This window comes from Homarus americanus, unplaced genomic scaffold (assembly GCF_018991925.1).
Source record: "Homarus americanus isolate GMGI-L3 unplaced genomic scaffold, GMGI_Hamer_2.0 scaffold55640, whole genome shotgun sequence".
Classification (NCBI taxonomy): Eukaryota; Metazoa; Arthropoda; class Malacostraca; order Decapoda; family Nephropidae; genus Homarus; species Homarus americanus.
Genome location: NW_024713650.1, coordinates 2,886,110 through 2,904,107, shown reverse-complemented (window position 1 = coordinate 2,904,107; position 17,998 = coordinate 2,886,110). Strand labels below are relative to the sequence as shown.

Genomic DNA, 17,998 nt, shown 5'->3' with positions numbered 1-17,998 from the left:
AGTGAAAGTAAAAGAAATATTGAAAAAAAATGGCTTCTGTTGGCCTCTACTGATTCTTTAGGTCTGAAGGTTGAAGAGAGTAGCCATTATACTTTTTCATATATTAATGGGGTATTTACTGATATATTTGTTTTAATACATTTAATTCAAATCATGTGGGGAGATAAGAAAAAATAATTAGTATGCTCAGTTTAACTCAATGACTGAAATTATATTTTTAATGCAATTTTTAATGTGATTTATTCTCAGGTGTAAAATAATACGTCATGTTAGATGTTAAAGGAAAATATAGTGTAAGGTTTAAATTCTCTATAACAATATTTACTGTATTGGTCCAAAATCCTTGACGGAGGAGCTATAGTTTAGTGATTGACGAGACGAGTGTTTTGTTTTACGGGCGTGTTCGCCTATTGCTGTTGATACTTAGATAAAAGGTATATTGAAGGCAAATATTATAACTAAACTTGTATAATAAATCTGGATCACCTGAAGAATCACCACCCCAGCTTATTTCACCTGAAGATTAACTACCTTAATGCTGACTTAACCTAACTTAAACCTATTCTATCCTAACCTAAATCTAGCCTAACATATCCTAACCTAACCTCATCCTCCCAAAATAGTTTTAGTGTGGTTAATCTTTAGGTGAAATACACTAGGATGGTGATTCTTCAGGTGATCCATAAATCTAAACGTTTGTGTAATTAATCTGCAGAGATCTTTTACTTCAAATGCTGCCCAGTGGTGGCTGTGTGGTCTCATGATGCTAACCTAACCTAACCTAACCTAATCTGACTTAACCTTACCTCACCTTACCTTAATATCTTGTAGACCACACGTTACAGTAGCACTTGTCTTATAGTCTGATATTTTCTGCTTTTTCCAGACTGTCTAGGCTTATTAGTTTTAGCCAAATAATACAGAAGGCTGCGTCATTGTGGTAGACCATAGAGCTGCTTGAGGTAAAGAATTGGTGGTGTATATCGACATAAACTAACTTGAAAAAACTAACCTAACCTAACCTTACCTTACCTTACCTTGCTGTAGAGTAAAGTACGGTACCTTATTATTTTTGGGGGTCCGTCTCCCTGTATGAAAAGTGGAATTGGTATTATCGTTTCGGTCATCCTGCGAATTTAAGGATTTTAATTTACCACCGTCCGTGAGAGGTTTAGGTTAGGTTGAAATTATGAATTTCCGGTGTTTTTTTGTTTTATGTGTTTTGAACGATTCTGACTTACTTCAAAATAGTTGGATAACAGGAACGATAATTTTACCTGAAAATCAATGTAGAGTTACGTCCATATCTGCTAACAAATCCTAACCCTCCTGGAAAGCAATGTACTGGTCTCTGTTGTTGTCACAGATGATCACGAACAAGCCTTTGACATTCTGAGCAGAACTTGAGAATTTTCACAGTAATGAGTATTGTGTGAGGCATGGCAATTATAAACCACTGCCACGGTATCCAGTGAAAGATTTTATTTATATTAGTGTGTGATGAGGAACTGACACACGTATCTTGTATATCTTGTTGTGCATAGATTTTGTTAATTATTGTTTTTGGTGGTTCATTAGTTTTTTCTTAAATTCCAACTACATTATTTCCACATCAGGAAAAATGGCATCTTCTCAAATTTTAGTATAATGTCTGGTTCAGCCTATGTATCCAAGGATGGAAGTACTACATTACAGTGATATCCCCATTAGCCGGGACAATTGGTGTAGAGAACTTTCAGGAATGAGAGATTTCCGGGTCACGAGACGACGACTCTCAAACCCGGAAAAACATCTCCCATCCCCGGAATTTTTCCGGGAATTGGAAAAAGTTTTTTGGAATTTCTGGAAATTGCACGTTATTTCATCGTCGTAATTTACTCCCAGACACCGGAAAGAAAATTGGAGGGAGTTTCAGGAATTTAAAAAAAAAGAAGCCTGATTTTCAGTCTGATTAAATCATTCCCAAACACGGAATTGAGATAAAATTTCCAGGAAATTCTGAGCAAATATCAGTTCTGGCTAAGAGAGCTTCCAGCTAATGGAGATATTTACTGGTACAGTACAATACAATATTGCGTTATTATTTTAGGGAAGGTTAGTTAGGAAAGGTCATATGGAAAGGAAGGAAGGCATGTCAGACATTTGCTAGCTTGGAAGTGTTCCATTTCTTTGCATTTGGGATTAGGTGGCCACTGTGCAGTGTTTGCCTATAGAGACAGATACACATGGCAGTGTCTTTAGTTACAGGGAAAATCTTAAGTAGCTGCTCCTAAAATATTACAAAAGATGGATCATACAGTATGTATAGCTGTGTTTCAATTGAAGGCATATAAATATGAACCGTGAATTTTTGAGAAGTGTCATATAGTTGTGTAAAGCTTAAATATCTTGAAACCTATTTTCTCCAAGTCCTAGTTGAACCTTACTAACTAAACCTTTAGTGAGAACCTTCTACAAAACAGCAATACAGTACAGTACTGTACAATAAACTGTACTATATTAATGTAAGGGTGTAGGGATGGGTCGCTAGCTTATTATTACGGTACAGTACTTGGAAACTTTTGAGAGGATCTTTCTGTGAATGTATATTTTAATGTATTAAAATTCAAACTAGATGTTGGAGAAAGTTAATCTGCAAATGTGAGAACTTCTATAAATTATGATAAGTGCCTATAATGAAGCATGTGGTCTTACCTGTCCACACTTGGGTCAGGACTCTCATTAAGGAATATCAGAGAGCACAGGAAACCAATTAGGCTATTTTTAAGTAGGTTAGGCTAGATTTGTGTGCTTTGCTGCTGCTTCTGCTTCTGTGGCTTTAAGATGAACATTCAGTACCAGGAAAGATCATATCATAACCCTATTCAACACCCATACCAGTTACACTTTAATAACTAAATTGAGATACCCATTTCATTACACTTTATTAAACTGATATTGTTTACCCCCTTGCAGGCATCACCAAAATGCCTAGTGCTCACCTCACCTTACGTGAGGAGGACGTAGTAAGACTTACGCTAGAGTTTCTGCACAACCGTTTCCTGCACATCTCACAGCTAAATGTAGAGAGGGAGACGGGCATCATCAATGGAAACCACTCAGATGACGCACTCTTTCTCAGGCAGCTTATTCTTGATGGGCAGTGGGATGATGTCCTCGAGTTCGTACAGCCTTTGGAGGTGAGTTGGAGATGTATTTTGCCAATAAGTCCAGATAAAAAATATGGTGACAGGGATAAGAGCCTATGGTGGAAATGTCTATATGCCGGCTGTAAGAAAGGTGTTGACAGCAACTCATTAATGTGCAGTGAGTATGGGAAGTGGGTACACAAAAGGTGCAATGGTGTAAGTGGCAGACTGCAGGATGTTACCGACTTTTAAGTGTTCTGTATGTGCAAGTACAGTAATCATGTGGCCTTAATAAGGCTGAAGAAACTTTATATGTACAGAACATTACCCCTGGATTGTGTTGATGAGTTCTGTTACTTGGGTGACATGGTCAGTGCTGCAGCTAACACAGTTGTAAGTGTTGAGCCATTCTATCTTTATCGTGGTTGGTAATTTTTAAAGCCATTATGTGTCGAGCTGCTGCTTTATCTTTTGTGAATAAGTTAAGAGTGTCCAGGAAATTGATTGTCTGTTAACCAGACTTAGTGTTCCAACCGTGTGAATTCTTATTTTATGATATAGGGGATGAAATTAGTATCTTAGATTTCTTTGTGTCTGGCTAGAGTTGGGTTTTGATTTACGGGGAATTTGAGTGATTGCAGCATGACCTCACCTGGTTAAAGTGGTGTGTAATTGAAGTGAATAAACTCCCAAGTTTTCAACTCCTACCCTGAAACCTCAATGATCTCACCAAACCAGTAAGGTTCTGACCTATCATGGCTTGGCCTCAATCCTAACAATTAGGTTAAGTCAGGGCATACTAGAACTAGAGCCTATTAGGGCTGGGGCATATTTTATCACCCAGGATTTAACTTTATATATCATCAAGTATTTTTATCATATCATTTAATGTTCATGTCTATCTTTTCAGGCTATAGATGCATTTGACACAAAGAAGTTTCACTTCATTGTATTAAAGTACAAGTACTATGAATTGTTGTGTATTAAGGCTGAAGCACCGGCCAACCCAAGTAAAGAGGGTGCTGTGGATGAACTAGTCAAGGTATGTTGTACTGGTATTGTTTTTGTTGTGTTGAGCTAGACAAGGGACAGTGTGCTGTCTAATTTGTTCACACAGTTAATTAATTCATTTATCCTGTTTAACTTGTGTGTTTGATCTTATATTTGTGCTGTTATACAGGGTATATGCATTAATCTATTTAAGGTGTGCTAGTATACATGCACTTATCCAGACAAAGAGTGCTATTAAACTTGCAAAGATGTGCTATTTACTTTTCCCATTGATAAAGAGATTATGGCATCCTCTTGTACACGTGTTGAAATTGTCAGGAAATGCTGTAATGTTCATGTTGATTAAATAGTCTTTGTGTTTTACATTTCTTGATTGTAGATTGATTCTTAATATATACAGTATTTCTCTGGAATGATTTATGTTTCTAAACTTTACATGATGCATTTAACACTGCGCCTGTCTCTTTCCCTGTACAACCACCTACCACTATCATCCCCCATAACAGGATATTAACATTAAATGTTTATATTCCCTTCCAGAAGGATTTTCCCCTAAATACCCGTATCCCCCCCAGACGATTTCCCCTGATATACGTAACATAATTCATGAGGTAGATTTCAATCACAGTTTTTTGTCATCTTTGTAGGTATTGAATGAGTTGGAAAAATATGCCCCTAACAAAGAAGCGTACTCCCAGCTGTGTCTCTACCTAACACTTCCTCGACTCCACGAACATGCTGATTTGCGAGACTGGAACCCAAGTAGCGCTCGGGTGCAATGCTGGACACAGGTGAGTTTCTGTAGTAAGACGAGACATTTAAACAACACTGATAACTTTTTGTGTGTGTGTGTTCAGATGTTAGGAGGAAAAATAAGATCAATGATATGCTTAACCTAACCAACCTTATTCCTTACCCAACTAAATGTCCATGAATGCAAAATCAGGCGATGTGTGGCAAGTGGTGAGTACATGAGAGTGTTCAAAAGGGACATGAAGTAATAAATGGTATGGGTGTTTATGGCGAGGTAGATGGGTCCCATGTGTCGCTTGTGTCGATAGTGTTTTAGTTATTACTGTTGCTCCTCTGAGAGAAATTGTTGATATAAACCATTAAAATTTAAGTGTTTTATAAGATGCTTAAATTTATTTGTAATACAATATAGAAAATACTTGATTAAGTAGATGTTTATTAGTCTTTGATTACCCCAGGGAGTTGTGACGCTGCCTTGCCAGCAGTTTTCACCCTGTGGGTAGGCGTTAGGAAGGGCAGCCAGTCGTAAAACCTTGCCTCAATATACCTGATGGGAACCGGGTCACCAAAACTGTGCCTATCCCCTGGCTTCAGCTGCATTTTCTGGGCTGGTGCCCTGAATTGCAGTGGTGAGTGGGGAGGATATCCCATTCCGATTTTACCCAACATCTGCCCTCAGGTAATCACAGCTAACCCACGCTAGCGTGGAAAATGGCAGTAAAATGTTGATTATGATGTAATGTTGCTTAATAATTCTCATAACCTCAAAACATTTAGACTTGAGTTTGATCTTAGTGAACCCAGCTTGAGTATGTAGAGCAAGAGTGATCTAAGAATTGATCAAAGCTGCATTAGTGGGGGGCTGGCCAGAAAGTTCCCTCAGCCAGCTAGAGTTGAGTGATGTAGTTAAAATGACTTGACTGAGAAATTGAGCTTGTATTTTTTCCCACAGGTCTTCCCTTTGGTTGAGAAGTTTTTGCCGGCCGAGCATCGTGGAGGACTTGCCGGGGCAATGGAGGGTGTCGGTATGGCGAGAAATGATCGTCTGGTTCAGTTAATCATCAAGGGCCTCCTGTATGAGTCATGTGTTGATTTTTGCCAAAATCAGGCCACTGGAGAAGGCAGTGGTTCTGGCTCGCTCAAATTTCCTTCACTCCTCGCTTCCACGACGTTCAGTGACTCTGATCTCTCTTTGCTCTCTTGGCTCCAGAGTATTCCCCCTGAGACTTTTGCTTGTCCATTTGAACAAAAAACCCTTAATGTTGATGTTGAACGTCTAGAAAAACCTCCTCTAGAGGCCTCATGGACAGAGCATCTTCTTGTAACTCCTTTTAAACCCAGAACTTTTCCTCACTCAGCCATGCCCTACAGCAGACCCAGAGCTACAGATATAATGTCACGTTCCCTAAACCCTAACCTCGATGGACTCCCATTTGGTCTTGGCTCAAATAGAAACTCGATGGCTCTCTCAACTGGTGATATCAACATGATGTCAAAAAGTATTGCAAGTTTCCATCTCACTGGAAAGAAGACTATGAACACTTCAGTTGACAGACTATTTGACACAGAAAATGTATTTACTAGTAGTTCATATGGAGATCTTCCCACCATAATTGAGAAGGTTGGCCTACCCAAACCTCCACCAAGAAGAGCTAGATCACGTAGTCCCGACAAACGGCAATCCACAGACTCCCTAAATAAACCGGCACTGTCTGATAAAATTGAAAAGGAAATCCGTGAAGAGAAGCCAGGGTCACCTCCTGCTCTGCCCCCGAAATCATCCCCGACCCCGCCTCAGCTACCGCTTCCAAACCACTCCCCTCCGTCTAACTTACCACCACCGTACCATCTTCAACAGCTTCCGCCACAGCACCACCCTCACCCTAAACAAAATGTCCCTTTGCCGCCTGTCCCTGATGGCAAAGCTTCTTTGGCACACCCTCAACAGAACCAGCACCCACAACAGCCACCACCATCTCAGTTTGACAACAACTGCAATTCCAATAACGACAGAGAGACTGGGGAACTGTACAGCATATATCAGCGGAGACAACAGATGATGGGTCAACAACAACAACAACAACAACAGCAGCAGCAACAACAACAACAACAACAACAGCAACATCACATGTATGACCACTATGGCAACAACAACAACCAAATGATGATGAACATGGGCCCGATGCATCCTGCCAGTATGAACATAAACAGGTGAGCCATCTTGGTATTTTTCATTCATTCACTTTGCAAGTTTTCAGATCACAGTGGCTATAAAATTAAGGGTCATAAGAGGAGTTCAGAACTGACATGACACTGTTATTGGAACGTGTGTGTGTGTGTGTGTGTAAAGAGGACATTTGTAGTATATCTGTGGGCCCAACAAATATTGTTTGGGTAATTTTGAGCCACAACTTTAATACTGAATATGTCTGGAGATGAAAGCAAGGTACTGTATTAATATTTCCCAAACACAACTGAATATTTGTACATACAGTATTTAACTATAAACCTCTTCACACACATACAAACTAGGGTTCCAAAAACAGTATCGTGTCAACCCTGAACAACTTTGAACACCCACTGTGACCCCTAAGAGAAAAGGAATTTTACTTGGAACTTACAGGAGGATTTATTTGCAATGTCAATTTTTATCAGATGATGTAAATGTTTTGCACTATTTATGTACCCAAATTTAGCCCAGCAGAGTCCAAATTTGTTAGAGTGAACAAGTCTGTGAAGAGAAGTAACCGTGTAATATGTCTTATGAGTTATATTGGCAGAAAGTAAACCTTTTTCTGAGATGGGACAAACATTATTAAGGCCTTTTCTCTTGAGACTTTTTTGTTTTCAGGAGTATTGTCAACAGTAATAGTGATGAGAGCCATGAATATTATTGTAATGAGTTGATATTATGTTTTAAAGAGTTTCATTGGCATATTTACAGTGTTGGGTGAAACAAGTTTATTTTTATACAATTTACCAACTTAGGTGAGACTTCTTTACTTATTTCTAATGGAGTGTCGACTACTAAAGGTTTCAGGGAAAAGCACAGTGTATTATGAGTAACTAAGGTTCAAGACCAGGATGGTTTGGACTTAGAGGGAAAATTGGTGAAGAAGTAATCTGTGCCTTTATTTATTTGATTTAAATTCAGTAGGCTTTTTTTATGGAGGGTTGAAGGTCAAAGGATGACCACAGGTAGAATGGCCACTTACAGTTAACATTAATGCATCTGCTCACATTGTCAGCTACTTAGGCCCAGTACCCTGTATCATAGACAGTTTGGTTAGGTAGATGGTAGTCCAAATGAGACAAAATTCTAATGGGCCTCAGCCTAACCAATCCATTAGAATATTCCCCAGTCCTAATGATTAGGTTTGGTTGTGGCCTAATGGGACTGGAGCCCATTGGTATATCTGTCCCTGCTTGTTTGGGTAATTGGATGTTTACAAACTGGTGATATGATTTATAATGATTAGCCTTGGGAGCTCTGCCATGAAGAAGTAGAGGAGCTCCTTTGTCTTATTAATCATTATTATTAATATCCACGGCTACATTGAGAGCATAGTCACTTGCTGGTGGTATCCCTCACTCCCTCACTCTTATTGACTTCATATTGAACCTTCTCTGTGAAAGTTACTGTTTCAATTCTCAGTTGTTTATCGTTTCTTGTTCCTGTACTTTATCGCATTTTCTTGCACCCCTCTCTCTTCACAGCTGGAGAGTAGAAGAGAGAGCAAGCTTTTTTACTGTAAAACCACATTTCTAGTCTTGGATGTACTTACTTGTTTGGTAGCCATATGATTAGTGCCCCCCACACCTGCCCCTCCTCCTCCTCTCACCCCTCCTTAACACATCCAGCTACCATCCTGTTTGGTCGAACCCTATTTAGCAAACCCCCTCATTAGAGACTGCAGGCAACTCTAATGTGTCTTAATTGAGTATAATTAGAGCTCTACCCACATCTGAAGCCAGTGGTCAAATAATTTAAGCAGCTCGGTAAAAAATTAAGTGTTATTAATGATTTATCTGTTGATGGACTGTAGTAACTCATTACGGTCACTAATGAATTCACTCTGATATTGTAAACATTGCAACTCGACTCAATTTGTAGTTCAGTCATAATAAACTACTAATGTGTCTTTCTGATGTGGGTCTGTCATTATCTATTGCCACTCTTATATCTGCGAGATGCTCCTGGAAATACAGATACCATGTACAGTGTTTGTGTTTGGGAGAGACTAGCCTCAGGTTGGCAAGGAAGCTGCATGGTCCACCTTGTACCCCCATATTAGTTAACCCTGCAGTGAATGATTGGCTTCTAAACTTGTATCTAGGTTTTACTTAACTAATAAATAAGTTCTCCTAAACTGCTATCTAGGATCTATTAAAGTAGCAACTAGGTTATGATTTGTTAGTGACCAGGTTATGCCAGACTAGTAGTTAGTTTCTAATGATTGTAACACCTAGTTCTGTTAAACTGGTAGCTAGCAAATAAATCAGTAAGTAGTGTCCACAAAACTAGTGGGGCTGGGGTGTGTGTAGCGTACACTACTGTATTGTGGAATATCTTCAAACTTCGTACCAGTACTTGTGTGAATTTCATCTTCATTTGCTTGTAAGAGTTAAAACTTTCTAGAGTTCTTGTCCCAGCAGTTTTCCTTTCTTTCCATGAATAGCACAAGTATTGAATACAGGTATACATCGATTTATGATGACTACTGTATTTAATTTTTTTTTACAATACGTACAGTACAAAAGTAAACAGTTTACACATTTATTTCTATGTATGATTTTTGTTTTGTTTTCACATTATTTTTTAGATGATAATATTTAACATTTACTTTCGTATTTATTATTTTTTTGTGGAAGCATGTAATCATCCATTGTATTTTAAAATTATTGTTAAATTTGTTTCAAGGAGTTTGACTGGCAACAGCATGTTGTAATGAACTTGTTTACAAGCCAACCACATCTTTTGAATCCATCTCCATGCTTCAACAGAACACTTCAGTAATATCCTGCATTTTCAAGGATATACTGTACATTATTTAGAAGTGTGAGGAAAGTAACCAGAAAGTGAAAATAACAGTAGCGATACTCCTACTGGTAACCAACCTTGCAGAGCCATCACTTAATTTTTTTTTTTACATAATTTCAAACTTAAAATGGTAATCATTTGATAAATACTTATTAGTTGATCATAAGGTTTTCAGGAAAAGCACCCTATTGTATAGTAAATTGAGGTGTACCTGTAATGTACCTATGTCTTCTATACTGTAGCTATTTCCTATCTCCTCTTGTACTGTACATGTAACCTTTCACCTCACATGCAACATTTGAGGTCTTCCAGCCATTCTCTCTCTTTGTCCAAACCATCTCCGTCACGCTCATCTTGAACTAAATAAGGATATGAAGAATCTTTTTATTGGCAGGTGTCATGGGCTAGGTGTGATGGAGGGATTTCTTTAATACTTCCAGAGTTTTTACTCCTTTTACCTCATATTTCTTGTTTTCCTTTCAAGTTTCTCTTCACTCATTGTCTGAAATATTTTCCATTTTTCATGTATCTTACAGTTTATTTATTCCTTATCACTGTAACTAACTCTCTTGACAAGAATTTTTTAGATGTATATTCTCGTTATTTTTCCTGATGCTCATTTTTTTCTGCACCAACTAACAATTTTGATCTCCATAATTTTTTCACACCACTTGACTATGTGTTTCAGTAGCTGACCTGCACAGAATAACAGTATCTCTGTCACCCTAGCACAGATTCTCTTCCTGCTGTCTCTTCACCACCAACAAAGTCCTCCTTCACATTGAGCCAAAATTCATTCATTTTAGTACCATAACAATTCAGTCCTTCAGTTCTTAATAGTCTTAAAGTACATTACTGCTGTTATGTATAGCTAAAGATAAATATTGGTCTCTTTAAGTGTAAAAATACTGGATGAAAAGCTCTATTTGCTCACATATGATATCAATAACTGTAACTTTATTTTCCCCCTTGCAAGTATCTGTAACCATCTATTCCAGTTGCCACAAACAAGTGTCATTGGCTTTGAACATGAATCTTGTCCCCAAATTTGTATTTCTAATTGTTCAATTTCCCTCCCCATCTTTTTTTTAATGGTCTAGAAGTGTGAGATGCAAAAAAATGCATAGGGGCTACTACGGCTGGTGAGTCCACTCAAGACACTGTGCACGCTATGTTGCTTCTTACTTAAGGCTGTGTAAATTGAGCACACTTGAGCAGAGTTTCAGCAGGCAGTTAATTGGTGGCAGTTCAGTAATCAGGAGTTCATGGCAAATCAGCTTATGCACATTATTACCTGTTGAAAGTCCTGCAGGCGTGAATATGTTTATAATTAAATAATTCAGCTTATGGCTAGATGTTTGTGGTCAAATAATGACATGAGATGTGCCATATATTCCAGTGATGATCATTTTATATATATTAATGTACATAAGATACCATCAAGATCAATAGGACTTACTTGACTTGATATTCCATCCACATGTAATTTAATTAGTATTTGCTAATTTATTACATATATGCATAATTTCATCACTTCTTTAACCATGGAACAGCAGTTAAGACACTCTCATCTTAACAGTATATATGTACAGTGCAGTACAGTAGAATATCACCACCTCTTTAACCATGGAACAACAGTTAAGGAACACTGTCATCTTAGTAGTATATATGCCTTATTTCTCCCTCTTTTTAACCATCCAACAGCAGTTAAGAAGCACTCTCATCTCGACAGTATATAGTAACCTGTACTGTATTGCCATGTAAGGAAATTTATTAAATGTGCATGATACGTACACTATCATAGTTTTGATTAGGTTAGGTTAAGTTTTCTTATATTTGAATAGGTTAGGTTTGGTAATGGTAGGTCATGTTGGGCTGGGTTAGTACGTTTTAGGCTGGGTAATGTTTGATTAGTTTAGGCTTGGTAAAGTGAGGTTGAGGTAGACTACGTTAAGTTAGGTGCACTCTGTTAACTATAAATGTGAAGACTTTGTAACCCTTCTCCCTCCCTTCCCCCCTCATAGAGTGAATTACCTCTCCTCCCTCCCTTCTTAAACACGCACCTTAGTCCTGGTATAACATTACGTTCTTTAAATATCTAGCAGTGGTATAATGTGTTTTATCAATATATCTTCTCCATATATCGTGTTGCTTTAAAATGTTTCCATACACTTGAGTTTGTACAACTATGTATTATTTTCTGTTTAAGATTTAAGTTTGCTCAGAATAATTTTGTGAGAACTCTTGATGTTGATTGGCTGTCAGAAAAGTCTGCTGGCTGCTAAAAAGGTGAAAATGAATTTTAAGTTGGTTTGGCCGCCAGAAGAATAACATTAAGCTTTTTAGTGTGTAAGAAACGTGGAAAGGGAGAGAGGGGTTGCTGCCATACATGAAGTACCAGTGTAGATGTTGGCAGGAGTCAATAGAATACAGTATTAAAAGTGAAGAATTGTTGAAAATTTCAGTGAAGAATGCCAAAGGAAAGGAATTTCTCAGAAAAGCATGGAAGCCACGAGTTGAATTTTGTTCTAGTTTTCCTTAATATTTCATCATTGGAAGTTCATTAACTAGTAAGCCACGTCACTAAGCACTACCTATAGACTTGAGCTACTTAATCAACCAGCCTCATAATATGTTTGGGGAAGATGAGAGCGAACGTGAATTTGAGGCAACTTTACCCCACAGCCAAAAGTGTCCATGATAGTCACAATGGTTTTCCAGTATGGGAACTTACTCTGGTATGTCTCACGAATGTTTGTGTCAGTTTAGCACTTAACAATAACTGCTGTACTGAATGAGATAGTAGCTACGTTAAGAAGCCATTGCGTCTTGTCTGGTGTCATATGGTTCATTAATCAGTCTTGTCATCTTCCTTTTATAGTAAGTCGAGTTTATTTGGTATGCAGGTCACTGTGTCCTTCTCCTGTGTGTGTTGGATCCTTGTGTTATCTTTTTTGTGTTCTAAATGTGTTTTATCCTCAGTGTGTGTAATTAGCAGTTAATTTTCAAGGGGAAATTTCTGTTATATTGTGGCTAGTAGGATAATGATATTTCTCAACAATAACCAAGTGTTTTAGAAATGTCAGGCAGATAAATGGCATACCATATATTTCTAGCAGTTTTTACATAGAAGAAGAATGTCAGAATGTTTTTGGTATGTTATATAAATTGTTGTTATAGTATTATCTTCTTATTTTTGTATGAAGTTAAATTCTAATGTGAGGCTTTTGGTCCAGCATTACCTTGAGTGACTTAGATGATAACACAGTCACAGTGTGTACTGGTCTGCTTAATCAATGCCGTCTTGGGAATATCAACATTTGTTTTTCTCCTTTTTGATTGTGTTAAATATTTTCTTCACCATCTTCATTCTAGAATAGTTGTTATACATTCAGGCCAGCCAGGCAGCTCCAGGCATGTCATACTGATCTAGGGTGAGGTACAGAGAGTAGCGGATGTGTCATGCGCCACACAGGCAAGTCATTAGTCGGGTCTTGAGAAGAGGCTGTGCACGTATATTTTCTTCAGTAGCTGTGATGTGTGGCAGCAGAGTAGTGTCCCTGTGTGGATCAGCACAACAACTGTACTGTATATACAAGTTGCAGTAATATACTGTATTGCTTTGATTGGCTGACTACTGCTACTAGCTATTGTCATTTGCATATGGATGAGCCACTGCTTTTTGTGAAAGAAAATTTTGCAGTTTGAAAATAATATGCTGAACTGTATACTTTTTTGTGAACATTCATCATATTTTTACATATTTTTCTCAGTTGTGATGGAGTTGAATTGTTAACAGGCTTAAAGGAAGTTATTATTGAGACACCAACAATGATGAGATATAGTAGTAGAGTTAGTGATCATGCTCGGCCGTTCCGTCTTCACCCAGACCGCAGGAGATGGACTGTATCAGTTTTGCCTCGAAGGTAAAATGTTGCCAGAATTAAGATTATCGTCTCTTAAAGTACAATAGGTTGGTGTATGAAACTAGGGATACAATACTTTGACTCAGTTGATGGTACAGTGCTGTAATTTAATTCTTTACTAAAAATTATGAACTTGCAGTAGTGAAAGAGGTCAATATTCAACCACTTCATTGTGTGTTGTTTATTCTTATTGATTGATTTAGTGAGAGATAAATACTTAAGTTAATTCTCACAGGATGATACTGTACTGTACTGTCAATTGAGTGTCACTTAGAGATCAAATAAAAGATAAGAATTAGGAACTACAGTACAGGCAGGAAGTCAGGTTTATTGTGATATCTTGTGATCAGGTTTAGTGTGATAACTTGTGATCAGTTATCCATATTTTATTAGCAAGTTGTAGTCATCATTAAAGTTTTATTAAAAGATTGGACAGTGACATTTATTATTGATTACTTAATGGATAAAGATTGACATTTCTTTCTTTTTCTGATAGGATTTGTTTCAGTTGTCTTTGACGAATATTGTGTATTTGTTTGTGCCTTAGAAAAAAATACTGTATATATACCCCACAGTATATTTGATTGAACATTTAAAGGAAGCTATAGTATCCCTTTTGTCTTTATTGTCTTCCTGTATTATATTTCACGTTGGTTATCATGGCATGGTAGAAGACGTATGCTGTGAATTTTGTTCTGTGGTAAACGGGCAGTGGCCACAATACGTCCCCCGGCCAAAACTCACCCATTGTATATATGATAAACAAATCCCCCCTTTTTTTTTACATTTATGACACCTACATTGGTTGCCTTTGTTACCTGTGGTTTTATTAGTGTATTTATAACCCCTGTGAGAGTTCTATACTGTACTGTATTAGACTCCCTGGAATGTGAAACAGTGAATACTATAAACTAATGTACAGTCGCGAACATGAGTCTTGTCTTGCTGCTCCACGAACCCCGAGATTTAGACTAGTGAACCCGAAGCAGTAGACATTGATGGATTATATCCCTCATAAATGCTTCGGATTCACAACTCTGAATCTTGGGGTTTATGGAGCAGCAGAAGAGGCAACTGTATTTTTTATTTTTTGTTTACTGTACCGTATCTATATAAAACAAAATCAATTGAATCAAGATCTTTTTTAAGTGTCTCCTACAATATATTTTCTTATTTTTGGTCATTAAATATTACTGTAGACTCATATAATAGCACCATCTACCTTACTCTTTAGTGTCTTTATTTTTGTTTTTTAATTTGTTGCACCAACCATCATCCTTATTAAACTTGTGAGACCTAATTATTGTACTATGCCATTTGGGTTATTGTGCTAAATGGTTTCTTCTGTTTTAAGTTACTAAGTCAACCATTCTCTTCTTTTAATTTAACAGGATGATGCCAGGAGTGGTTCCCCCGTCACTAGGAGCTCCCAACGATACCATCAACCCGTCAGCACAACCACCGCCGTACCTCCAGCCCTACGACTCTGTAAAGGTAAATATTGGTTATATGGTGTTTCATTTGATCTTATTATTCATTTCTCTTTAATATCCATTATCTCTTGTTTGGTTATTATTGGTTACGTCTGCGTGTAGCTGTTCTTGTTAGCTTATTATTCCTTCCTTTCTCTCTTTTCAGTTTATTTAAAGTTGTGCAAAGTTACATTTTTCTTTCGTGGCGTAAGTTCAGCAGTCGGAAATTTACTTTGTATTTTTTTTCTTCAGTACAGTACTCGATTTTATAATCCTTGTTAGTACTGTAGTCTGAACTAGGGATGACTTCTACCTTGATTCTGCCTTTTTATGTTAATGTTAAATTGTGTAAAATCTCCTATTGTTTGCTTTGGTTCATCTCCGAGTGACGTCTGAGATTCTTTGCGTATTTTAGTCATTTCTTATTTTGAAGGCCCATATTAGAAAAACTGTAAGATAGTTATTAGTGAAATAGTACGGGTTCATTTATTTACAAAGTGACGATGACCTATAACAACATACCGAGAGTGTAGTCATTTATAAAGACTACAGTAATGACTTATCACGCCCTCGTCAAAAGCACAGGTCAGAGAGGTTTAGGGTTCGTTTGGATGGTGTAGGTGTGGAGTAGGAGGCTTGTTCAGTATACAGGTATTACAGTAATACAAGGAGAACTAGACTTCACTTGAGGGAGGTGTTGACTCATGCTGGGTGGTGCCTTCTATAGGGTTCTGACCTTAGCCTTTCACTGTTTGACCCAAAAACAATGCAGCTTTAGGGGTTGTTGTGATATGTGTGTGTGTGTGTGTGTGTGCGTGCGCCAAGTATGAATATTGTAGCTTTTCCCATTCTTAAGTTTTGTTGATGACGTGTACAGTATATTCACATTGCCACTAACCACCCTTCACACACGACCTGGTGAGAGATATTTGTTGCTATTTACTGTAGCTGTGGAGAATGACATAACCTTAGAGTCCATCAAATGAACAGCTGGCATATTTATAATGAGAGGTGTACCTGAATTTCCACATAGTGCTCAACAGCCATTATAAACTGTTCGTAACTGTTAATTGATGGAACTGTGACATCTTTATGTTGTCTCTGTAACATGTTTACTTAATGCTTGTTGTATTTTGTAATGCATGGCCTGATAAATGTGAAGTGTGACTGACCCAAGACATTTATAATTAATTGTTGGCCAAATAAGTCACAAGCAGACAATAGGCCAGCAAAGTTTTAGGCAGAGAGGCATACAGAGTGTGCTTGTTTATCGATATATATATATACAGTATGGATAGATAGATGGGTAGGTTTATTGACTATGCCTGCATACACCTGTGATGCATGTTTAGGTGCTTGCATTTGCTCACACTTTCAAGTGAAGTTTCATGGGCATTCTTTCTGAAGTCTCTCTGTAATTATAATTTATTCACATGTAGATAAGAGATGAGATGGTAGCTTGGGTACCCCATGTACGAAGAAGACAAGAAGGCAGAGGGCGTTAGCTGGGACACACCCAGTCCACACACCATGTTAGGCTCACCTCATTTATCCACATTTCCTCCAGAGGAAGCGCATCAACCTATATGTCCATCTTCATCGGCTTGTCTACTCAATTTGATTCTGGTCAAGTCAGGGCTGTGTGTATGTGTGCGTTGGTACGCCTATGTGGCCGGTGATACTGAGGTGCAGCTTTTGTCTCCTTTTTTTTAGGTTACCAGTTCTGATTCTTGACTACTATATATAGTGTATATGTTTAAGTCTACAGAGGTTTGTTTTCCCTTGTTTGTCCAGGTGGGGGACTTGAGATTATATTTTTTCCACCAGTGCTTACATCCATCCATCAGTTGGATTTTAAGCAGACTTGGTGTGTGGACATACTGCAACAAGACCTCTGACCAGTTTGATATTCAACACTTTCTATTGTTAATGTTAAAGAGTTATTGCCCCCTGTGGCACTGCAGTTGATTTACTTGCCTTCAGTGGCTACCTTGTGGTAACTAGTCCTAGTTCTTGACTACATACAGGTCAGCTCTGATATTTATATTAAAACACCTGCATTTTTTTACTGTGCATAGGTCCAACCTGGGGACTGTATTTGTATGTACTGATTCTTTTAATTCTATGGTTATTGCATTTTCTCCTTGCATGTAGTTGGTTAGTATTTAATTATACCATTGTATCTCCCTTGAGCAATATTCATCCATCTTCCTGTCCCACCTTTCTTCAGTACCAAGTCTGGGGGTCTGGATGAAGTGTGTCTTGATGTATTGTTTATATTTTTTGGGTTCTGACTTCCAAGTGTTGTGAGCAACTGGGAGTGTACAGTAGACCCCTGGAAGGCTATCAGTATTGGTTGTGACAGGTACAAGGTCAAGATTCCAAGACCAGTGTGTTGAGCTTAGCAAGTCATCCACACATCACTTGAGTATTATAGATAATGTGTGCTCCTTAGATGGCTACAGTAAAATATTATCATGATCATATTTTAATTCTTTATACATAAATTTTTCACTTAAATGTTTTTCAAAGCATCATAGACACAGTACAGGTATTACACTATGACCTCACCCCCCCTCATCCCTCTTACAAGCCTCAACATTGATCACATATAAGCTACATCTCTCATCACACCACTTCCTCTTATAAGCCCTAAACAAGTGGAGG

The 17,998-nt window shown here is 37.8% G+C and overlaps 1 protein-coding gene across 6 annotated transcripts in view; it reads left to right on the top strand.

Moving 5' to 3' along the window:
- LOC121873418 (WD repeat-containing protein 47-like) overlaps window positions 1–17,998 on the top strand; it is a 73,075-nt gene that overhangs the window by 812 nt on the left and 54,265 nt on the right. For 4 of the 6 annotated variants that reach the window (XR_006090238.1, XM_042376995.1, XM_042376958.1 and 1 more), the window contains exons 2-7: window positions 2,956–3,179; window positions 4,039–4,170; window positions 4,787–4,930; window positions 5,845–7,103; window positions 11,034–11,075; window positions 15,251–15,353. Coding sequence is in view for 5 of the 6 variants with exons in the window: in XM_042376995.1 (XP_042232929.1) it covers window positions 2,967–3,179; window positions 4,039–4,170; window positions 4,787–4,930; window positions 5,845–7,103; window positions 11,034–11,075; window positions 15,251–15,353 (1,893 nt within the window). In the remaining variant the exon portion in view is untranslated. The remainder of the gene's footprint in view (window positions 1–2,955; window positions 3,180–4,038; window positions 4,171–4,786; window positions 4,931–5,844; window positions 7,104–11,033; window positions 11,076–15,250; window positions 15,354–17,998) is intronic. The other 2 variants (XM_042377004.1, XM_042376984.1) reach the window with 1 other exon arrangement.